At 46.6% G+C, this 24,097-nt stretch overlaps 2 protein-coding genes across 2 annotated transcripts in view; one reads left to right on the top strand and one right to left on the bottom strand.

The window, feature by feature from the left end:
* The window catches only part of PARP12 (poly(ADP-ribose) polymerase family member 12), a 42,260-nt gene extending 19,198 nt beyond the window's left edge, over nucleotides 1–23,062 (top strand). The window contains exons 6-12 of the mRNA XM_049643043.1: nucleotides 542–737; nucleotides 4,348–4,489; nucleotides 7,764–7,860; nucleotides 13,886–13,961; nucleotides 15,735–15,865; nucleotides 16,678–16,829; nucleotides 18,231–23,062. Coding sequence (XP_049499000.1) covers nucleotides 542–737; nucleotides 4,348–4,489; nucleotides 7,764–7,860; nucleotides 13,886–13,961; nucleotides 15,735–15,865; nucleotides 16,678–16,829; nucleotides 18,231–18,556 — 1,120 coding nt within the window. The 3' untranslated portion in view covers nucleotides 18,557–23,062. The remainder of the gene's footprint in view (nucleotides 1–541; nucleotides 738–4,347; nucleotides 4,490–7,763; nucleotides 7,861–13,885; nucleotides 13,962–15,734; nucleotides 15,866–16,677; nucleotides 16,830–18,230) is intronic.
* The window catches only part of TBXAS1 (thromboxane A synthase 1), a 155,689-nt gene continuing 153,749 nt past the window's right edge, over nucleotides 22,158–24,097 (bottom strand). Inside the window, exon 13 of the mRNA XM_049643045.1 lies at nucleotides 22,158–22,407. Coding sequence (XP_049499002.1) covers nucleotides 22,333–22,407 — 75 coding nt within the window. The 3' untranslated portion in view covers nucleotides 22,158–22,332. The remainder of the gene's footprint in view (nucleotides 22,408–24,097) is intronic.

Raw genomic sequence — 24,097 nt, 5'->3', positions numbered from 1 at the left:
TCATGAAGATGAGATTGGGATGGTTCCTTTTCTGTTCTCTGAAAAAATTTATGTAAAGTTAGAATAATTTTTTTCCTGAATGACCATGTGTCTATAAGAATATCTAGGCCTAATGTTTAATTTGTGGGAAGATTTTAAACTGCTAACCAGTCAGGTTTTCTATTTTTCTTGAGTCAATTTTGGTAAACTTAATGATTTTTTCCAGGAGTTTGTTCATTTTATTTATTGCTAAACTAATTGTCATAGACTTGCTTATAATACCTTTTTTAGTGTCTATGACATTTTTAATTTTTACCTTTTATATTTCCAATATTCTTTTTTTCTTATCAATCTTGCAGAGATTTATTGATTTAATTAAAAATTTTTTTTATAAGAACCAACTTGTACTCCCCTCCCCCCACTTGGAAACATTTTTTCCCCCTAAGGTACGTGTCACACTGATGTTCACATCTACCAGCTGAGCATCTAGAAGACCACAGGTAGCACCTGAGTGTTCGCTTGACTGGTGGAATTTTCAGTTTACCTCTCACTTCCTTTGCAGGATCCTCTGTGCTGAGTCAGCCAGCAACTTTCACTTTGACTGTCTAGACTTTGACTCCATGATGTTTGGTGCTGCCCCAGCCCGCCGCCTCTCCACAGCCTCCTCGGTTACTAAACCTCCACACTTCATCCTCACCACTGACTGGGTTTGGTACTGGACTGATGAGTTTGGTTCTTGGCAGGAGTATGGAAGACAAGTAAGTGTCATGGAAAGAGGGCAGGTGTTTTCTCCTGAGGGCCCCCAATGGAGGAGCCATTTCAGACATGAGCACAAGGATTGTTCTGGGGAGTCCTTGATAGAGACGAAGAGCCCCAAATCCTCCTGTGACTCACTTGCTTGGGGAGAATTATGATAAAACTAGCTAGTTGGGAGTTCTTCTGTATGATTAGGTATCTGTTGGCCTCATGAGAACATGGCCTAGTGTACATTATAGTGAGAGGACATTTCTTCATTGGTTTTGTTACATGGGATAGAAAGATGCCTCCCTTAACTGTTGAACAGATAGCTCCAAAGCAAGTGTCTGTGTGTATAGGAGACTTGTGTAGCTGCAGAATAAACTTTAAGGCCCTTTGAAACTAGCTTCTGACTTCTCTGTAGCAGCAACTTCATAGAACGTGGGCAAGTGTAAGAAAATTGATTTATTTCAGGTATTGGTTTGGAATCTGGATCTCATAACTGTTGCTGTCAATTATTTGAAGATGTTCATGGCTGGATCACATTAAAGGGAACCCTCTGGGTGCCTGTAGAGGTACAAGTATAGGGAGGTCACCATTTCTATAGGAACAGCTTTCCGAAATGAAAATTGGGATACGTGGTCTGATAGACATTTGTACTCTTCTGGGTTTTATAAGGCTGTATTAAAGCTTTAGTTTCTAATTTTGACTTACACCTAGGATATCTTTTTCTCTGGGAACCCTGTAATTGAGAGCTCCATGAGAGCAGGGAGTTCTCTTTTGCCACACATGTGCCCTGTGTGGAGGACTCTGCCTGTACCCTGCAAGTTCTCAGGTCATAGATGTTGGTGGGTTGAAGGACAGAGTAATTGCTGCCCCACGGCCACTGCGGAGTTGGACATGGTCACTCTCAGCAGTAGCCTTGCTTTAGCCCTCATACACTTCTCCATTTCTTGCAGGGCCAGCCTTTCCTCATTGGCTGTTCTGTCTGCCCTCTTTCCCACACATCTCCCTCTCCTTCCTTGCCATGGAGATATGTTCAGGGAGGCTCCCCAACATTGCTCTTGGTTTGGTCGGGAGCAGGAGGGGAGAGGCCATGCCTGGTATCGAGGAGGGGGATAGAATGAGGGGCTGGTTATGTTCCATGAATGGAACTTCTCTGGTGACCTGATGAAGGAACTCATGGCAGGTGAAAAGCACTTAGCAAATGTGACTACCTCTCACGTTTTTGCTTTGTGGTGTGTCCCCCTTCTCGGGGAGCTGAATGAGATGACATGAGACCCTAAGGGCATCCCGTGAAAAAGTAGGATTCCCTAGGTGACTTGGCAAACTGCATTATCACAACTTTAGGAAGTGGGGGCCTTCTTCCTCCAAACAACCCACACTCAGGGCTTTACCTTTTTTTTCTCTATGCTGTTCTTCATTTACTCTGTATAGTCAGAGTGTATAACTTCACTTAGAACATTGAGAGTCTCTAGGAATGACCTGTATTTGGGTATCATAGATGTGCTACGTGATGGTGGGGCGCAGATGCACGTGTGTGAATTCAGTGGTTATTGGTTGTGTGGTCTCATTTGGTACCATTGGCTGAATCGCCTCATAGGGTGACCTGTCAACTCCAGCTCTTCTTTCCCATACACTTCTGGTGTCATCCTGTATTTGGATTTCTTTCTTAGTTTTCTGCTAATTGCCACTTTAGGACCATTTTCTTTTGATTCAGAAAGCTAGGTTATTTTCTGCCCAAGCTCAGGAGGTACAGCCAAATTTCAGTCCAAATTACCTCCACCCTATATTAATTTCCTAAGGCTGCCATAACAAAGTACCACAAGCTGGGTGGCTTAGAACAGCAGTGACTTACTGTGTCACAGCTGGATGCTGGAAATCGAAATCAAGGTGTCAGCAGGGCCATGTTCCCTTTAAAGCTTGTAGGGAATCATACTTGCCTCCTCCTAGCTTCTGGTGGCTTCCCTGGTCTGTAGGTTCTTCAGTCCAGTCTCTGCTTTGTCGTCACGTGGCCGTTCTCTTATAAGGACATAGGTTATGTGGATTAGGGGCTCACCCTACTCCAGTATGATCTCATCTTAACTAACTACATCTGCAGTGACTCTGTTTCCAAATAAAGTCAAGTTTTGAGGTACTAGAGTTAAGACTTCAGCATATCTTTTACAGCAAAGGAGGTGGCATAGTGCAATCCATAACCTAATCTTGTGTATAAAGGTGTTACTGTCCAGGCCCACTGAATTTTCCTGCGTTAAACTCAATGTCCCTGAGGTGTTGGGCTCCAGGATGCTTTACCCTGACCTGTATCCTTTTTGGATCATTCTCAACAAGCTGCTCATGTTGATAGACCTTTTGAGTTAGCACCCTTTCCTGTGATCTGCTTTGCCTTGATCTAAAACCTCTACAGTTGTTCTCACCCATTTGGGCCTGAACAACCCATTCATCTCTACATGGAAGTAAAGACCCCTGTTCATTCCTTCATTTTCCAGGATCTAACTTGTGTTCCTGTTACTTGTTCATCTAGCCACCTTTCATGGAGCGCTGGCAGGACATGGGACCTTGCCGGACACAGCCCTTACTGTGCCATAGAAACTGGCAAATGGCCATGGGCCCAGGTGCCAAATCTTGTGGCATTTGCAGCCTTTGCCCGCTCCCTCCTCACCCTCCTGTCTCATTCCTCCTTAGTCTCCTTCATGGGCTTCTTATTTCCACCCTCCTTCTTGAATGTTGGGGTGTCCCAGGGTCTGGCCCACACCTCCATTCTTCTGACGTTAGTGGCCACCTTAAGTGGTCTCTCCACGTCTGTCTGCAGACCAGATTCTTTGAACTTGAGACTGACGTATCTAGATACACTCCTAATATTTCTGTGGCACCTTTACTTTTTGTTCCAGGCACTGTGCTAAGTGCTTTGCAGGCCTTATTTTAATTATTTTCCTAGTCCTTTGGGGATGGGATGGCACTGTGGAATCATGATAGGAGTATGATTTAAGTTTTCTTCCTGTTCTGTTGAGATAGTGGAGGTTCAGAGAGGTTAAAATAACTTGTCACAGTTATGAAGGAGCCAAAATTCAAGCTTGGTCCATCCCCAAATTTTAGATAGCTGGGAGGTAGTTGGATAGAAGTTGTGGGGTCAAAATGGATGATTGAAAGCAGAAGAGCTTCTCCAAGGGCCCAGAAAAAGAAAACAGGAAGACTAAGCTCTGACTGCAGGGTGGTGGGTACAAGAATGGGCAGAGAAGAGGCAGCCATGCTCAGGCCATCCCTTCATGCGGATTGGAGAATTCAGCGTTGGTGTTCACCTTCCCTTGAATGGAGGTGTCATCTGTTAGGAATGAATGCTGTGTCTTATTTTGCTGCCATCCTGGTTATCTTGGTATGGTTAGCCAGGATCTGCATTTACTCCCTTTCATTTTCTGGGCAGCTTTTGGAGGCATTTGTGCTGGCTTCTCTTCTGTGCCTCCCTCTCCTGCCGCACCCCTACTCCCTGGCTCTTCTCTTCCAGCTCCCCTGCCTCCCCCATGACACGAATATGCACCATGGTCATGCCTGCAGTGTGGTGTCGGTAGCACCCAGCAGCTTTCCTCATCATTGTAGGTTCTTGGCTTTACCAGGCGTCTGGCTTTTCCCTTGTAGGGCATGGAGCACCCCGTGACCACCGTCTGCAGCAGCGATTTGGAGAAGGCCTACCTGGCATACTGTGCACCTGGGTCTGATGCCCAGACAGCCATTCTGAAGTTCCAGGCTGGAAAGCACAAATACGAGTTAGATTTCAAAGGTACTTCCTGACCCGCTGCCCTCACCCAGTAGGGCTTGGCCATCTTTTGGCTCTGCCTTCTCCACCTGCATCCTGGAAAAGGTCCATGTGCACACTGAGGGCCAGGAGAGAAAAGGAAAGGGTGGTAAGGGTGGTCCCTGCTCCAGAAGTGCTGCACATCTGGAATGGGAGACAGATGATGCCAACCCAGTGGGATGGAAGAGAAGTTGCCTGGGGAGGGGGTGGTGAGAGAGGACCCCGAGATGAAGACAGGGGCCCGAAGTTTGGAGGGATGGGGGTGGTCTGCATGCGTGCCATGGTGGTGGGCCTGTAGGCCATGGACGACGAGTCCCTCTGGTCTAAGGGTTAACTTGAGTCCCTGATTCCTGTCATAGCAGTTCTGCTGTGTCCTCCCTCGAATGGCAGCTCCATGTCATTGTCTCAGTAGGCACCTGTGGCTTAGGTGGGCTGCAGATTAAACACATGCTAGATGCACACTTTCATTAAAAGTTGCTGGGAAGCAGATTATCCTGTGCTCCAGATGTTCTAACACTGGGCTTTAAGTGACTTGTCCTGGTTGCCTTTGCAGACAGACAGAAACAGGCCAGATACTCTTTGGCCAGTTCGTGTAGTGACTGATTTTGGAGAATTCCTTTGTTTAAATTTTAGTTTTTTTCTGTAGCTTCTCTTAAGACGTTTTCTGTTGGATTTATTAGTCCAGCTGTGTTTAACTCAGTTTTGCCTTACATTTGTTTATTTTTTATTTATTTTTTAAATGTTTTATTATTTATTTTTGAGAGAGAAACAGAGTGCGAGTGGGGGAGGGGCAGACAGAGAGGGAGACACAGACTCCAAAGCAGGCTCAGGCTCTGAGCTGTCAGCACAGAGCCCGATGCGGCGCTCGAACCCACAAACTGTGAGATCTTGACCTGAGCCGCAGTCAGATGCTTAACTGACTGAGCCACTCAAGTGCCCCGACATTTGGTTTTTTTAAATGTTTATTTTTGAGAGGGAGAGAGTGCAAGCTGGGGAGAGGTGGAGAGAGAGGACAGAATCTGAGGCAGGCTCTGCACTGTCAGCAGGGAGCCTGACATGGGGCTTCAGCCCACAGACCGCGAGATCATGCCCTGTGCTTAACTGACTGAGACACCCAGGCACCCCTTGCATTACTCACATTTTAAACTCTGAATCCTTCTGAATGTTCAGTCCTTTTAAGGGGAATAACTGGGCCTTCATTTAAATATGGTTTACTGTTTTCTCTATTTTTATGGACCTTCTTCTGGATAAAGGGCAGCAAAGTGTATCTGGTGAATTATCCTAAAATCACTTTACCTGCCTGCTGTTAGCCAGTTGTTTTTCTTGTGGTTGTGGGGCTTATCCTCTTGCTTAAGGTAGAATCGCTGCCCCCTCGACTTGCCCTTACAGAGAACTTAAAAGTTTCTTCTGCTCTGTGATGAGAACTGCTTACCAGCCTTCAGTCTCTGCTGGAGAACACCAGCCGTACATCAGGTGGTTTGCAGTCCACAGTCTGATAGGTACAAATACACTAAAGGGGACAGCGAACTCCATGAGGATCAGGTCTATACGGCTAGCACCCATCTGACTGCTGCTGGCAACTGTTCTTAAGTATCTGGAAAATATCAAAACCAGAAATGTCAGATGCAACCTTGATCATTCTCACCCTGGGCCACAGCCCCAGGGAACGTAACAGAAAATCAGGGTAAGGGTGGGAAAGAGCACACGAATGCAGTTTTCTGCAAACTGCAGGAAGAAGCGAGTTCACTCCAGACTGACCCAGGCTCATGCGAGTAAGGAGAATTACTTTTGTTGATGGTGGAGAACAGGAGCCAAAGAAGTAGTTTGAGATGAGTTAGCTTCCCGTCTCACTGCCTCACTGAGAGGTGTAGTGAAAGCAAGTCTCGGACCCAAATCTGCCAGACACATTTATGAACTAAGTATTATTAGGAAACAAGTACATTTAAGAAACACACACAATAGGTCAAATGATTTGTACTGTAGGATTGAGGAAGGAGGAGGAAGCCTCAGGGAGGTGGTGGGGGAAGACTCAGTATTGTCATTTTAGGGACTCTTGTTATAAGTGCTGCTCAAGGCCACTGCCAGGGCCAAGATTCCAGAGGCAGAATTCTGACAACTGTTAGCTGGCAACAGATGGGTAGAATCCCAAAGGTCAGGCTTGTGTAGGGACTCAGCCTATGTATCCCTGGTAACGTAAGTTAGAGAAAATGTCTTATTTTTCCCTGTCCACGGGAGGGTCGGGAGTGGGTCTGACATACATTTAGCCAGTCTGCATATCTTGAATCATTTCACTAGTGAAAGCCCATTTCAGATTCATCATGATGTCAGTCAACAGGCCAATAAAAACCCATGTAAGTGTGCTAATTATTGATGGGGAGTTGAGTGGTGGACAACAATGGGGGCTGTGGTGGCCATGTCTGGATTATGGGTTCTTGATTAGAATGTGGGGGACCCCCAAAGAGTGCCTGCTCTTGACGACCACCTGGGCTACAGCATGAGCGACACACATCTAGGTGATAACTCAGCATAGGTTCAAATGCTGTAATGTAAGTTACAGACATCTACAAGTTAGTATTAAGTGTTTTTAAAATGAAAAAAAGTTGTTTTTGTACTCCAGGTTCAGAAAGTAAGACTTGACAGGGTTTTCCTGGTGGGTAAGGACATGGAATCTAGCTCATAGGCATTTGTGATTTTTCAACTTGAGGGTCAGTATCGTCCCCCCACCCCCACCCCCACCCGCCACCAACCCTCAGGATAACCCTGAGGGTTTTGGGGTGGGCATGGGGCAAGAATTTTGTTTATTAAAGATGGTACAGGTTTAAAAGGTTTAATACTGCTATGGAATCAGTTTAGTCAAATTAAGAAAAAAAGTCATAAGAGTAAAATTATTATATTAACTAAATCCCACTGGCTTAAGATGTAGTAATTTAGTCTCAGGCTGGGCTGAAGCTTTTTTATATCCAAGCTGGGAAAAATTGCTAAGCAAAATAATAGTTTAAACAAGATTGGAAGGAACAATTTAAAAGTACTCATGTATAATTGTTATGTCAATTACTCATCATTCATGTGTTCATTAAACCCAGTCTCCTAAGGATACCTATTTTCTTTATGGATATTTGAAATGTGAAAATTGCTTTATTTCTTAGCAGACTGATCCTATACTACACATTTGGATTAGTTTTCCAGCCCATTTAGTTGTGTTTATAAAACCTTGCTGTCCTGTGTGCGTATATACATTTGGTGTTTTTTTTTTTTTCAGCCTTTGTTCAGAAAAACCTGGTCTATGGCACGGTCAGAAGGGTTTGCCGGAGACCCAAATACGTGTCTCCCCAGGAGGTGAAGGTGAAGCAAACCTGGTAGGTGGCATGTGTGTCAGTTGGGGTGCGCTGTGCTGCGTGTACAGAAAACCTACTCAGACCAGCCAGCGCAGTGAGAGGGTTGTTGGCTTCCGTAACCGAAAGTGCCCACACTCCCGTCTCTGCCCAGCCCTCCTCCAAGTACCTTTTTTCTTAAAAAAAAAATTTTTTTAATGTTTATTTATTTTGAGACCGAGAGAGACAGAGCATGAATGGGGGTGGGTCAGAGAGAGGGAGACAGAATCTGAAACAGGCTCCAGGCTCTGAGCTGTCAGCACAGAGCCCGACACAGGGCTCGAACTCATGGACCGTGAGATCATGACCTGAGCCGAAGTCGGATGCTTAACCGACTGAGCCACCCAGGCGCCCCTCCTCCACGTGCCTTTGTACTTTCCTTCACTGAATGCCAGAGTGCTGGTATTAATATCAGTGTTCTATAAAAGGTCTGAGAGTTCATGAACCCGAAAAATCAGGGTACACCCAGCACATTTCAGATAGAGAAATATTAGCATGTATTACAAGAGTATAAAATATAATGCAGGTTTATAGAGAGGTGAACATTAGAGTATTATACTAATTACCAGATTAACTTTTATTTATTTTTAATGTTTATTTTTGAGAGAGAGAGTGAGAGAGCATGAGCAGGGGAGGGGCAGAGAGAGAGAGAGAAGGAGACACAGAATCCGAGGCAGGCTTCAGGCTCTGAGTCGTCAGCACAGAGCCTGATGCAGGGCTCAAACTCACAAAACAGTGAGATCACGACCTGAGCTGAAATCAATGCTTAACCAACTGAGCCACCCAGATCAATTAATTTTTAATAAAGCATTAAAGTGACAAAGCAACCACAACATATGTTTTAAGTTTAAGTGTGCCAGTAATGTTACTGAGTCATAAAGGTACTCTTGTGCAGATTTTTCCAGAAACCAAAAAAGTTCTTGACTTTAGACTGATTTGAGAGAATGGTTAAGAAATAGTAATTATATCACTCCTAATATTTTCTCTCTGTTTCTATCTTCATGTAACTTTCTTTTGTTATAACTTGGAAGGGATCTTTTCAATAGCTCTTTGGGTTTTTTGTCTTTAGTCCCAGAGTTTTTTTATTGATAGTGAGCTATGGTTTTTGCTTCTGATAAAAGCACATTGTTCTTTGTTCTCCATTTGCATCACGAATGAATGGCAGTTCTGATGCCAAGTCACCTGTAGCAATTTGACTCCTGGCATCCATATTCCACTAGTTGGGAAATGCTTTGAACCAGAGAATTATCTTTGTAGGTAGGAGATTGGTGATACACAATTATAAGGCTGTTAGTTGTGATCAGCGTAGACTCGAACCTGGCTCATCAGGTTTTATTTTCAGTTGACTAGTTGAATTCTAGACTTGAGTGTTTTAAAATGTTAAAGTAATAGAAAACTAATGGAATTAGATCAATAAAAATCCATGTATTTCAGGACTTGAATCTTATGGGATACCAAAAAATCAAAAATGGATACTTGAAGGCACTAACAGGCCAGCTTCATCCTCAGAGTGGGTTCCCTTACAGCTGCCAGAAGCCATTAGGGTAGCGCCCTGCCTTGTAAGCATTTCAGAGCAGGAGAAGGCCCTTCTGCAGCTGATGGGGGTATATTTATGAGCTTTGCTCTGATCAGACTTCCTCTGAACCACTAGTTTTAGGCTTGGTGCAGATGTGCCAGGATAGGAGCTGGGCAAGGGGTCCTTTCTCTCCGATCCGCACGGCCACATGATGGGGGAGAGGAGCCTGGCTGGCAAGAGATACTATAGTACCAGTTACATTCGGGTGTGTCACGGCTTAAGCTGAGACTTCAGCCAGTGTTGTTAGCCGTTTCGTGGAGAACTGATAGTTTCTCTGTTGGCTCTTCTAGGTCTCACAGATGGACTTCAGTGGTTGTATTTGTGGAGCATGGTCATTTAGAGGAGAGTTTGATACAGGATAGGGGGGAAAGGTATTAGCAATTCAAGCAAAAGGTACACTCAGTGGTCCGTATCCTGCCTGCTGTTATCTCCAATGTTTCCGTAATGAGGACCTGTTTGTATAAGTTTTTGGTTTATCTTCATTATCTTTTTTTTTTTTTTTTTTTTTGCAAAAATAAACAAATGCATATACAGTATTTTCTGGTTTTTCTTGTGCTAAGGGTAACATTCTAAATGTATTGTTTGTTCTGTACCTTTTCTTTTCCACTTAAAAATAATTATTTCCTTTCAACGTCAGAAGACGTTAAAGTCTTCTGAAATCTGTTGTTGTCTTCGTGGCTCTCTATCACCTGTATATACCCTCGTTTATTTAATCTGTTCCTTTTAGAGGTTTATTTTGCGTTGTTTTAGATTTTTTACTGTCACAAGTGTAATGGCACAATGGATGATCTGGTGTATGTGCTGTTTCATATTCATGGAGGTTAAAGCCCTAGAAGGTAAATGCAGGTTTCTCTTGATGGGGTTAGACCATTATGCACTTGCCCCAGGATGCTTGAGGTGCCTGTTTGCCTCGCATCAAGCTCTTGGACTTTTGCTGTTCTCGTGGGTGGCAAAGGGTATATCAGTGTATTTTAATTTGCTTTCTCTTACGAGTGAGGTTTAATATTTTTTCCTAACCTGTAACAGCCATTTGCCTTTTTCTGTGGATGGTTTGTCTTTTTGTCCAATTTTCTGTCAGACTTTTGGTATATTTTGTAAATATTAAGAGCCTTTTATCTATTGGAGAGCTCACTCGGTTTCTTCTTTTAAATTTTTAAAAATATTTATATTTGAGAGAGGGAGAGAATATGAGTCAGGGAGGGGCGGAAAGATAGAGACAGAATCCAAAGCAGGCTCCAGGCTCTGAGGTTTGAGCTGTCAGCACAGAGCCTGATGCGGGACTCAAAAACTCAGGAGCAGTGAGATACGACCTGAGCTGAAGTCAGACGCCCACCTGACTGGGCCACCCAGGTGCCCCATCACTCAGTTTCTTATACAAATTGCAAACCTTTTTTCTTGGTTTGTTATTTGCCAGCTTTGTTTATGAAATATTTTACCATGCAGAAATGTTTATTTTTTATTTTTTAGTGAAATTTACCCATGTCTTCTGTGTATTGCTTCTGGATTTAGAGTTCAGTTAACTGTGGCTGCTTCTACTTCTGAAAGTTTATTTTTGATTCTTTCCCTATCCAGAGACTACTTTAGATACGGTTTGGAAAAAATCTGTCTCCTTTCTGAGACTGGATGTCTTTTATTGTCACTGTAATGTTTTCATGGGGCCACAAACACACCACACGTCAGAAATGATAGTGATCATTTTGGTTAAATTCAAACTGAGATGTGACTTGAGTTAGGATCTCTCTGCTGCATAAGCTAAGAGTCACACAGTGTCCATGCAGTGAAGTTTGTGGCTCTTCCTTCTAACCCATGTGACAGTAGCCAGATGTTGTAACTCTAGAAAGCAAGTCTGCTTGGGCCTCTGTGGCAGATTGGGACTGTTAGAGTAGGTCGCTTTCAGAAACAACTTCTTGGGGCACCTGGGTGGCTCAGTCAGTTAAGCGTTTGACTCTTGATTTCAGCTCAGGTCATGATCTCACAGTTCATGAGTTTGAGCTTTGCATCGGGTGCTGTGCTCATAGCGTGGAGCCTGCTTGGGATTCTCTTTCTGTCTTTCTCTGCTCCTCCCCCTCTTGATCATGCATGCTCAGAGATCTCTCAATCTCAAATAAATAAAGAGATACAACTTCTATGTTTATGTGAATGACAGGGTCACAGAATATGATCTCCACATTCCACAGTTATAATACAAGAGTTTAACGTAAAGTTCGAAATGGCATTTACACATCAGCTATCTGGTTTAGTTCCTTACTGTCCTTATATCCTCCATAAAAATGTTTTATTCATGTGATTGGGTCTTATTTTATCTTTTCTTGCCTCCTTGTGGATATTTTTTGTCATTTCGTTTTTTTTCCCTTCTAGTTTGGAAGAGTTATACATTGTATAACTATTTTTTTTTGGCCACCTTAGAAATTATAATAAGTGTTCTTAGGTATGAGTCAAGTCTGTATCTTTGTGCTTGTATCAACTGATATAAGGGCTTTCATATACCTGATTCCATTATCTTCCTCTGTTTTTTAACTTTGAGGTACTGTTATTTTATACTATGAATGTTTCATTAGATTTACTCACATTTTACCACTTTGTAATTTCAAATTATGAGTCTGTTGGACTCATAGATGAGTCTGAATGATGATGAATTTCAAAGATGAGTCTGTTGGAAAATTCTGTGTTTTTGTTTGCCTGAGTACATCTTTATTTTGCCCTCAATCTTCAAAGATAGTTTCACTGGCTGTAGAATTTTGGGGTGTGGTTATTTTCTCCTGGAATGCCGAAGAGGTCACTCCACTGTCCTCTGGTTTCCATTGCTGTCTTTGTGAAATCAGCAGTCAGTCTAACTGGAGTTTCTTTCCCAGAATCCCTCGTTTTCCTCTGGCTGCTTTGCAGATTTCGTTGGTCTCGCTGTCATGCACTGTCACCTTGGTGAGGCTGGGCATGTGCTTTTATTAGCCTGTTGGAGATTCTTGGGGCTTCTTAGACCTATGTGTCAGCGAGTCTCCTTTGTTCTCTTTAAGATCGCCTCCATCCTTTCCTCTCTCCTCTCTTTTTCGAGGTTCCGTTAGGTTCCAACCAGATTCTGGCCTTCTCTCTCTCCCTCTTCTCTGTGTCCCAGCTTCTTCCCCACATCTTCCACCTCCTCATTGTGGGGCCACATTCTGAATTACCACTTAGCATCTCATTCAGCTCACTCTTTTCTTTCCTTCTCAGGTGGTCTCCCCTGCTCATAAGCCTGTCCTTCAAACTTCTAGCAAGGAGTGTATCTTTCATATTTAGAAGTTCCTCCTAATTCTTTTTCAAATCTTCATCTTTTTATAGTTTAGCTCCTTACATAGGTTTTTAAAGTTTGTCTTTTGTTTCTTTAAACATAGAAAGAATAATTGTTTTATAATCTGCCTCCTAATTTCAGCATCTTTGGTCTTCATGGTCTGTTTCTGGCTGATTCTTGTTCATGGGACCTTGGTTAGTTATTTTTAAACTGTGCTGTTTTCCTAGGAAAGTTATTTGTGGGAGTTCCTTGAGGCTTAGGATGAAGGTACATGTCTTATGCCAGTGGAAACAGAAGGAATATCTTTTGTAGGAAGAAAAGACCATTCTGAAAAGGAGTCAGAAAATTTTGGAATTATAGCTTCACAGTCCCTGTTCCTAGACCCTTTGTGTGATGTGTCTTTTTTTTTTTTTTTTTTTTTAAGTTTTTTTGTGGTGGGGCGGGGGAGCCATGTGTCTTTTAGAACTCCATCTTTCTCTATCTCTTTTGGAAGATCCTATGGTGCTGGTGTTATGTGAGACCTGTAATTAAACTTGCTAATATTGCAGCAGTAAAAATTAAGCATAGTTGGGGCACCTGGGTGACTCATTCAGTTAAGTGTCTGACTCTTGATAGCTGCTCAGGTCATGATCTCATGGTTTGTGGGATCGATCCTCGAGTCGGGCTCTGCACTGTGACAGCATGGAACCTGCTTGGGATTTTCTCTCTCCCTCTCTCTCTGCCCTCCCCCACTTGTGCGCTCTCTCTCTCTCTTTCTCTCTCAAGAAAACATTAAAAAAAAAAGCATAGTCAATTTAAGTAGGGTATATACAGACCATAAGTAGCCTCTTAGCAGTTTCAATCAAATTTCTGCCAAATTCGTTTTGACATAAATTTTATGTTTTTAAAAATGTTTTTGTATGCCAATTACACCTAATTGAGGCTGCTTGGAAAAAGTTGAAGAGCCCTTTGAATGTTAAAATGATGAGAGTTTAGGCTACTCTAATCAGTTATTCTCTGCCTTTCATACAAGAGTTGGGATACAGGTGAGAAATGGATCCCTTGTGCCTTATCATTTGCGTTTTGGCCACCTGGGCAAAGTAGAGTGCTCCCACATGGTGGATAGTGTGTGTTTAGGTGCTTCCTCACCTTCTACCTGCTTTCACAAAATGATATTTGTTTACATTTTGTAGCAGTGTCAAGTTTCAAGGCCCGAAGAGCATCCCAGACCATTGGGACCCCTCGGCCCTGCCAGACCCTGGCTTCAAGGTATGGGATTTGCACTGTTTTGGTCCGTGGAGGAGGGCGTTCTGTGACCTAGTGAGTGAACTGACTCCACCACTGAGGAAGCTATGAGGCCAGGCCGGGCAGGAGGGGAGAGTTCTGTCGGGTTTTGTTATTTTCAGGTATAGGGGATTTTAAGCCTGGATGACCACCAAGAAGATGGTTGTGGCCCCGAGGGGAGAGGATGTATTGTGGATGGAGCATGATGACTTAGAAATTTCTGGGAAGGGCAGAAATAAGGAGCTTAACGGCTGCTCGGCCAATACGTATTAGTTTTACAAAGCAAGAAAACAAAACCAGGAGAGGACTTAAGTATGATGAGGGACGCGGAGAGGGGGAGTTGCTGTTGAAAGGTGCCGGATGTTCGAAGACCAGGAATAGCGACTCACCTGGCTCATGTAGTGCCTGCCAGCGAACAGGAGCTACACTGAGTTCTGTGGAGTGCTCGTGCCATTGTCCAACTGCCTTGTGTACGTGTGGCCCTCAGACCGCCCTCTGCTGCTGGCTTCCTGCAGAGCACTGCAGACCAGCTCTCTGCCCTGAGAGGACTCCTCTTGAGTTGGACAGAGCACAGAGACCCCAGCAGCACACACACACACGTGTAAAGGGCTGGGTGAGTTTGAACAGCAGCACTCAGCACTGCAGGACGAGGTGTCTGTACCGAGGGGAACAGGGAAGATGTCACTGGGTCCACACCTAAATGATGGCTGGTGCTTGTACAGGCAGATGTAGGGGCAGAGCATACAGGTCGACGGAAACTTCTTAGGGAGAGAGCCTGGGTCAGGATAGAGGGCGTGTGTAGGTGTTGGGAAGCAGGAGTGACATCTGGGCCGTGCTGTGGAGCGCTTGGTTGTGGGGCTGAGTTGCAGGCTGTGACAGGTATGGGAGCCCTTGACAGTCTGGTCTGGAAGGGGCAGGCTGGTTCCACACTCAGGGGAGAGGAGTTTGGTGTCCTTCCTGGGGTGCGACCAGGGAAACCAGAGTCAGAATTTCTGTTGCAGGAGCCCATGGACATTCAGACGGCACTCAGGGTGAGGGTAGGGCATGCTACAGAGGGATTTCTCACGGGTCCCCAAATGGGCTATCACTGGGCCGTCACTGGGCCAAGCCTCGCAGAGCCAGGCTGGTTAGGTGCAGGCTTCAGGTGTGGGAATTTGTGGATGGTCGCTGTGTAAGTGTCAGCTGCCCTTGGTTAGGAATCTCCCGGCCCATAGGGAGTACTGTTCCTCAGAGCAAGACACTAGGGGAGAGGTGGACTCAGCTGGGAGGACGCAGCAGCCAGGCGCCATCCCTGCAAGTCTCACTGCACTCCTGAGTTGATGTGCGTCTGTCTGCCAGCCTGAGCTCCTGATGCGTTGCTGCCCATAAGCCTGAACCTGCTTTAACAGGGTTGGCCCCCCTCTCTCCCAGATGTGTGCACTCCACATTTTTGATACCAATTCTGGTCTTGGAGCCTATATAGTCTGCCCTGTGTGGGTACAGAGGAGGAGAAGGGATGTCCTGGGGACACCAGGGTGGTGCTGATGTAAGCATCACCTGCCTGTCCTTCAGGAGGGTTTCACAGTGGACAAAAGGGAAGTGACCACAACTTGCATACATCTCACGCCTGGAGACACTACACCTCTTGGCAAAGGGAGGGTGGTGATCACTATCTGGGCTTGTTGGCAGTTCTGGTGTTTTATGAGCAACCTTGAGAAGGGATTGATGTATATCCTCTGCTTTGATGATAACAGAGAAAAAAATATTTGCTCCCTGCAGAAGATTGCCCTCAGTTCTGCATCGGATGAATATCAGAAGGTCTGGAACCTCTTTAACCGCACGCTGCCTTTCTACTTTGTTCAGAAGATCGAGCGAGTCCAAAATCTGGCCCTCTGGGAAGTCTACCAGTGGTGCGTTGGGGGCTCACTCTTGGTGGGCTGGTGACCGTCCCCTCTGATACATACACAGTAGGCTAGCTGCTTGCCAAACGTGTCCTAGGTTTCAGGGACAATCTGAGATGGCAGCCAGAGCTGTGTCCCCACTTTCCTCCCCGTCTCACTATCCTTATAGCTCAGTGCTGGCACATCCCTCAGTGCCGAGGGGACTGAAGCTGCCCTAGTGACAAGGCCAGTGCTTGCCTCTCTGCCTGAAGATCAGCGGGACTGGTCATTGGAAGCCACCCACACCTTGAGGAGTAGAGAGATGCTGTCCTGACAGCCACACAATGGGGGTCTCCTCTTTGTGCCTGAGGACTAGCATGTTCTTGGGCACCTAGGGACTTGGCCTTGTTGAGGGGAGATCTGCAGCAGGTCGCTGTGGCAGGCCTGGGATCCTGCTGACCTGTCCCCAGAAAGGGGGTTGGAGCAGTGTCCTCTGTATTTGGGGCCCAGTGATGAAATCAGGGTAGCACACAGAGGGGGAAAAGGGTGGCCCCCACTGACCAGCATCTTCCAGTTCCCCCAGCTGAGCTCCATGCAGAAGCAAGGTGCTGAAGAAGAAGTAGGTCTGCTTTCCAAGGACTGGTCTGCTTTGGGAGTTCAAGAAGCCGCTGGAGGCCTTTTCACTCCAGTCCCACTGTTCTTCTTTCTCTGGTCCATGGCTGGTTTCACGGGCCTGGACTCCTGCTGATTCTAATAAAATGTGTCTTCTTGGGTCGAGTGGCTTGTATTTGGCAACAAGCACCCTCTGCCTCCCAACATACGTTCCTCTCCCATAATTGTAGGCAAAAAGGGCAGATGCAGAAGAGAAACGGAGGGAAGGTGGTAGATGAGAGGCAGCTGTTCCATGGCACCAGTGCCAGTTTCGTTGATGCCATCTGCCAGCAGAACTTTGACTGGAGGGTCTGTGGTCTTCATGGTACTTCTTACGGCAAAGGTAAGGGCGAAGGTGGCCCCACTGGCAGAACCTGGCTTTACCTCCCCGCCCCCAACCCCTGGGGCCCGGGTGGCCATTTTAAAGCAAATTGATGGAGGGCATGGGAGAGCCAGGGTGAGTTGATGAGCTGGATCAAACTCAGTGAGGAACAGACCCAGCTGGTGGCACCCTTGTTCTTACTGTGTGCAGCCAGGAGCCTGACCCTAGGTTTGAGCAGCTGGGGTTTTGTGTCCCTGTGGAATGGAGGCTCTGGAAACGGAGAACAAGAATGGGGTGAGGAAAGCAGGTACCTTCCCAGCCCTGAGTCCGGCCCCAGACCATGCCCCCCAGTCGTTAGAATGGGAATCGGAACAGTTCAGATATGCTTGTGTGCGTGTTATGCCAGCTGTAATGGGAGTTCTCTGTTTTCTGGGTTATTTTAAAACTTTATTTGGAAATAATTTCGAAACTCACAGGGAAGTCTCAAGAATAATATTTTTACTTTTTATTTTTATTAACATTTTTTGAATTTATTTTTGAGAGAAAGAGACAAAGCATGAGTTGGGGAGGGGCAGAGAGAGAGGGAGACACAGACAGAATCTGAAGCAGGTTCCAGGCTCTGAGCTGTCACCACAGAGCCCCAATTGGGGCTCGAACTCGTGAACTGTGAGATCAAGACCTGAGCTGAAGTTGGACACTCAACCGACTAGCCACACAGGTGCTCCAAGAATAATATTTTTAAAACTCCAGCATAAATTCTACCTAGATTAATCAGCTTTAATACTTTGCCACGGTGGCTTTATCCTGACCCATGTGCAAGTAGGTGGCATATATGGTGCCATCTTTAACGTGACCACGACATGGCTGCTAGATTGAAGCATCTCCACAATGTGATACTGTAGTGAACAGCCCCTCTTCTGACCCCATCGCTTGTCCATCAGCCGTTCTTGGAGGTGGCAGCAGCTGTGGAGTCGGGATAGAGAAAGCCAGTGGCAGATGTATTTCCCATTGTGTGTGTGGTGGCCTCCAGTGCAGGCTCCTGTTGGACGGCTTCATAATTGTCTGCGTTGGGCTCCTGGCATCCAGTGTCCCGTGCGGGGTCTTGTTCCCTTTCCACACCAACCCTGTGAGGCTGATGTGACAGGCCCAGTTGAGAGCTGAGGAAGCTGAGATCTGGGGGTTAAGTAGCAGTGTGCCCAGGGACCTTTCAGATTTGAGGGACAGAGTCGGAATCGGATCTTTCTGTCTCCAAGTTTGGAGACTCCTCTGTTGGCCTTCATGAGGGAGGACAGGAGGCAGGGGCAGGTGGTGACCGAAGGACAGAGGCCATCGGCACTGCCTGGTTGACAGGACACCCCAGCCTCCCCTTCCAGGCTGCGGGCTGTGCCCCGACACCAGCTGAGCCCGCCTGTGTCCTTGCAGGGAGCTACTTTGCCCGCGACGCCGCATATTCCCACCATTACAGCAAATCTGACACCAAGTCCCACACGATGTTCCTGGCCCGGGTGCTGGTCGGGGAGTTCGTCCGAGGCAGCGCCTCCTTCGTCCGCCCCCCGGCCAAGGAAGGCCACGGCAACGTCTTCTATGACAGCTGCGTGAACAGCATGTCCGATCCCTCCATCTTCGTGATCTTCGAGAAGCACCAGATCTACCCTGAGTACATCATCCAGTACGCCAGCTCCACGAAGCCCGTGGCGGGGGTCTCCACCCTCTTCTCCTTAGCGTCTTTCTTTGGCGGCCGGCAGTGAGCGTGCGGTGATGCTTTTAGTGCCTTTCAGGCTTCTTGTCCTTGGAGTAGCTATTTGGGAAAGTTTTCTTCTTTTTTTCTTTTAACAGAAAACTTTTTAATGAACTGTTCATTTAGCATTGACTTCCTGATGAAGTTACATTCTTAATCTCTCACTGATGATAGTTTTTAGTTTTAAGCCACTTTTGGGCTCATTAGTAAACTAACCAGAAGTGACTGTAGGTGGGCCTATTATTACTTTTTAGTAGTGTGTTAAAATTTTATTATTTACACTCTTTGTTGACTTGGCAGCTGATGGGCACCAGGCACAGAGTTTCTAGATACTATTTTATGGATTGATTTTAGATTTAAGTTGCTTTCTCTGCAGTGAGTGGTTTGGTTTTTCAGGGTCTCAGTGGCATCTCATTTAATTTTTTGTCAGAATGACACAGTAGTCATCGGTACAGGCGGCAGTCACTGTGTCTGTGGCTCTGGCTCTGATCCAGGCAGCTCTTCTCCTGGGCTTCTGGCCTTGGAATGGCCCGTATATCACAGGGTTAGAGCAAGTGGCTACTGTGTGGTGTCACCGCAGTCCTGTCAGTTGCCCTGTGTCCTGGCAGGGTCAGCATCCCTCAGAGGAAGCGCTTTAATCCTGGCAGGTGACATGGTCCCCCCAAGGGCCCCAGGCTCTGCCCACCAACACCCGTTGCCGCATCTCCTGAGTACACTGGACACCCTCCAGATGTGGGTTTTATGTTCCTGTGAGATTGGAATACCTGTGCTGCAAATGTCACAACAGAGTATGGAAATAAAAAATATTTATCTGAGGTGGGCAACAAGCAAAGCTCATTCTTCAGCGTCTGTTATCGAGCACCTGCTGGATACAGGCACTATTCTGGGTGTCTGGATATAACGGAGCCTCCATTACTGGCCTCGGGGGCTGTGTGTGGACTTACCCATGGGGCTGATGAACTTGAGGGTTCAGGGCCCCTCACTTGCTGGGGCTGTCTCCACAACCGTTGCAGGGGTGGGTCCTAACTATGTGGCCACATGGTCATACATCTCAGTTAAATGCGTAAAAATTACATATTTGGATTTTTTTCCTTCTCCAACCCCTATAAATCCCAAGTTCCACAAAACCCAGATTGGCTACTGAGTAGTGTGTGTTGTAGATATGTGTGTGTGTGTGTGTGTGTGTGTGTGGTGGGGTGCATTCTGTGAGTGTCGTCCACACACAGCAGGTTATGGGAGTCTCTACCGGGTGCTGGCTGGCTCTGCTCTGGGGGAGGAGGGGCTGACAGGGTGGCTCCGTGTTATGAAGTGGCTGTACCTGTTGGTCTCTGGGTTTAGTCCTCAGCAGTGGGCGTCTCACCTCCCCTACACCTTTCCTACCCATCCCCCCACCTTCCTAGTACAGTGTGTCCACCCCATGTGATGTCTTCACTTCTGCTTTGTCCTCACATTCTCAGTTTAGTTCTTTCCCTCTTTGGAGCGGGGTTAGGGAGTGCTCTGGAACTTTACACAGGTCAGCCAGTCAAGACCAGTCATAACTGAATTTTATGACCGGGGGAATGAAACAACAGTACTATCTTACCCACCCGCAGGGCTGGTCACCTGGTTGTACATGGTGTGATTTTCAGAGCCCCCAGAATATTTCCCCCATGTCCTGACTAATCGTAAGTTTTATTCATTGCTTTTTGATTAAGTCATGGTCCTACTATAGCAGGTGTGTGTTGGGGGGGTGCAGAGTGGTGTCAGGGAGAACCATTAAATCAGGTGCTTGCCTGCTACGTCTTAAATAGAAGTGATTCCATGCTCATTAACCACGTGGCTGCTGGGAGCTTAGTAGTGGGTGGCATGGATGGTCTGGGAGTGTGGGTGGGAAGAATGGCTGGAGAACGGTAGGAGGTGATCACACGCTCCAGAATTGGCAAGTGAGCTACGAAGACTCATCAAATCCAGAGGCCCTGGATTTGCTCATCTTTGAGAAAGCAAGCCAGGAAGAACACCTACTTGTAGGATCAGAAATTTGAGAGAAGGATGGGGTCCATCTTGCCAGATTGTTGGGATGGGGTGGGCACTGTGATGGGAAGATGTCAAAATGACGGTAATTCTCTTAGTGTAAAAACGTGGTGGGACCCAGGGTGTGTGTGTGTGACTGACAGGTCATGAGGACACGGTTGGGATACAGCTAAAGGGTTTTGTGGAAGACCCAGGCAGTGCCATCTCCTGCCCCGTTAGCTAGTGTTGTGTGTGTATGGTGGGATTTCAGGAGAGCTAGGGATTGTGGGTTGAAACCATGGAAGAGCCGAGTCTAGCAATTCTAGAACATTAAGAAGCTTCCCTGTTTTTTTTTCCCCCTGCTGTTTCTAAACATGGTGAGCACCTGGACAGAACAGGTGAGGGAAGCCAATGGAGCTGATGGGCTCCGGTACCAGGCATAGGCTGTGCCCTTAGGAGGAAGCCACATGCTCAGCTGGGCCCTTCTGCAGGATTGAGGTTACTTGATGGCCATAGGGGGTCAGAGATTGGGAGACGGGCAGGGCAGTCTGGGAAGACAGGTTAGATCCCCAGGAATGGGAATGTGTGGCTTTCTCCAGTGGGTCTGAGCCTCAGGGCCAGACGTGTCAGAGAGGCTTGATCCCTGAGAGGAGCAGTGGTGGCAAGCAAGGTTGCAGAAAGGGCTGTGTGATGGGCTGGCCAGGCAGCACCCAGGGCTGGGACAGTGGTGGGTGACGAAGCTGCCTTCCTATCTCTGGGGAGGCCAGAAAGTGAGAAGAGGGCTCTCTAGGGAAGGACTTTGGGGGAAAGCTTGGGGTCCTTTTGGCTGGAACAGGAGAAGACCAAACGGCAGAGGCAGGATCCACAGCCATGGATCCGTGAACACCTGTTGTGCCAGCTCTCCTGAAACAGCGTAAAGGTGGTCAGCCTCTGGGTATCCAGGCTTACAGATTCCCGCTCAGAATGTTATCTATGGGGCATTTAGCCCCTTCGTGCTGCGCACATGTTACATAGAGGAGGGAGCTTTGATCTAGGACAGCTCCCTTGTTTTACAGATGAAGACAATGAGGCACAGGAGGATGTGGAAAGACCAGCAGTCATGACCACACACAGCTGGTGGCAGATGTGGGATTCACCCTGCAAGCTCTCTGTTGAATTTTAACTTCTCAGCAACACGACAGTTTTAATAAATTCACCTCAGTATTTGATTCTTTGATCAAAATGAAGAGAAGTTACGATGCCTTTAGTGCATTTTAGGCTCTATCACTCTTCTGTGCATTAAAACATTATAAAGTTAGTATTAGCTTACCTAGGAAAATCAAAGCAAAAGAAAGCTTTTGAGCCACTTGTCGGAGTTAAGCTTCCGATAAATATAGTTTTTTAAGTTAGACACCATAATGTACCGGAAGTTGGAAAGGCCCACGAGGTGGTGCTGTTAGGGCAGCTCACCGGAGTGTCCCCGTGTCCTCTGCCCTGTAGATTCCTTCCATCCTGAGGCTAGGACTTCCTTCAAAACCCTGAGTTCTCAGTCACGTTGACAAAACTACATTTTTGCCTATTTATCAGCAATCTCTTATTGAGAGGTGGGTCAGCGGTTCCTACACCATCAGCAAAGTTAAAACTAAGTGCAAGAAACATTTATTAAATGTTCAGGAACATTTGGGAAAAGTTATGTAAAGACCTCTTTTATACTTGCATGGTGGGCACCCTTTCAGTTGCTTCAGTGATGTTTTCCCCGAAATCTGAATTTCCACATCAAGGTTTCCTTTGCATTTGGGGGGTGTCCTCATAAAACTGTCAGCGAGAGACAATCTTGATGTAGACACCATTCTTCGGACCTAGGGCAGATTTGGATTCTAGCTGCAGTGGTACCTAAAATAGCGGAGATTAAGATACTTGTTATAGCTAACCACATCTATAGGAAAGCTTTTTGGAACTGGGCCTGAAGTGGGGTTGTGGAAATTTGAGAGATAGCAGGGCTGAGGGAGCAGAGCAGCCTCCCCAGCACGGCCTTGAGAGGCCAGCAAAGCTGCCGCTCAGGGAGGCTGGGCGCTGGGGCCCCACCAGCACATGGGTGCTCGGCCCTTTTGTCCATGTTAAAAAAATACTGTAAGTAAGGAGGGTACTCAGTCCCACATTTATCCTCCCAAGAAGCCTGTGTAAGAGGTACTGGTGGCTCACTTTGCAAATGAAGAAATGGAAGTTCAAAGAGGCCAAGTGACATGTCTAAGGTCACGTGCCTGGAAAGTGAAGAGCAAAGTCTCAAACTGTCCCCTCTCCTACTATTCTCTCTCCCTGGTGCCCTGCCAGTAGCCAAGCAGCATCCCCTCTTTTCAAGTGGCTTTGGGAGAGTGGCTTCATACTGTTCCCTTCTCATGAGTGCTGTGGTCTAGCCTCACTGCCATTCAGAAAGCTTTCCTTATGTCCAGCTTACAAGGAGATGGGTGGTGGACTGGGGACTTGGAATAAAAGCCCAAGAATTACTCAAGAAGCAGGGTGTCCCCCTGAGCCCCGTGTAAAATGATGGTTCAGTGGCTAATGTGAACACTTGAAAGAAGCATCACTGGCCCTTAGTGCTGGGCCTTGGGTTTTTCAGATGTCTTTGGGGGTTTTAGTTCAGATGGGAGAGAAGTTCTGTGACCAAGAAACAAGATGGACTAAACCTGTGCTACCCCACCAGTAGCACATGTGACTGCTGAGCATTAGAAATATGGTTACTGCAAACGAGGCGCTGAATTTTTAATCTGATTATTAAAATTTAAATAGCCAGATGTGGCTAGCTGCTACTGTATTAACACAGGTATAGACAAAGTGGAAACACTACTGGACTTCAAAAAAGGAGGTTGGCTGGGGCTAGCAAATTCAGGGAGAGCTTCCTGGAGGAACGTGCCCTTTAGGTGGGGCTAGGAGTCAGAGAAGCCTTGTGAACAGCACTTCTCAGGGGCCACTTCAGGATATAGGGGAATACCCAAGGATTTGGAAGATGGGATTAGGCTGGGAACAGAGGAGTGGGAGAGATGGCATTCTAGGTAGGGAAGAGCAGGTAGAACTCTCGGGGTGGGAATTTGGGGCAGGGAATACAAAGTGGGCTCAGACGAGCTCTCCTTAGAGCTGGTAGGCTCAGGGACTCATGGCTGGTTCTTGAGCTGGGGAATGCCAGCCATAAGCAGTGTTTTGGCACAATGGTCTGGCTGCTGTGCCGTTTGTCAAGATTAAGGGTAAGTGAGACAAATCCCAAAAGGAAGTCCTGCACACAGGGAACACCTACTTCAGGTAGGGGCCTGCTCTTGTCTCTGTTGGTTTGGCCCTGTGTTCCCAGTTTGCACCTCTCTGTCTAACCTTGAACCCAGTCTCCCTGTTTGTCAGAGGCAATGAATGCCACTCTTTGAATCTAGAAGTTCTCCATTCATCACTGGGTACTTATTATTTGTTCCCTAATGCACCCCCTGTCCAGCCATGCACAGGGGCTCTGAACAGGCATGGAGGGGCACAGTGTTGTTATGTAGGGAACAGCAAACATGGCAGAGAGGTGGCTCCATGTAGAGGAAGGAGGGAGGCTTGG

The sequence above is a fragment of the Panthera uncia genome, chromosome A2 (genome assembly GCF_023721935.1).
Source record: "Panthera uncia isolate 11264 chromosome A2, Puncia_PCG_1.0, whole genome shotgun sequence".
Lineage (NCBI taxonomy): Eukaryota > Metazoa > Chordata > Mammalia > Carnivora > Felidae > Panthera > Panthera uncia.
Note: the sequence above shows the minus strand (reverse complement) of the source record. Positions and strands in the feature narration are given on the sequence as shown.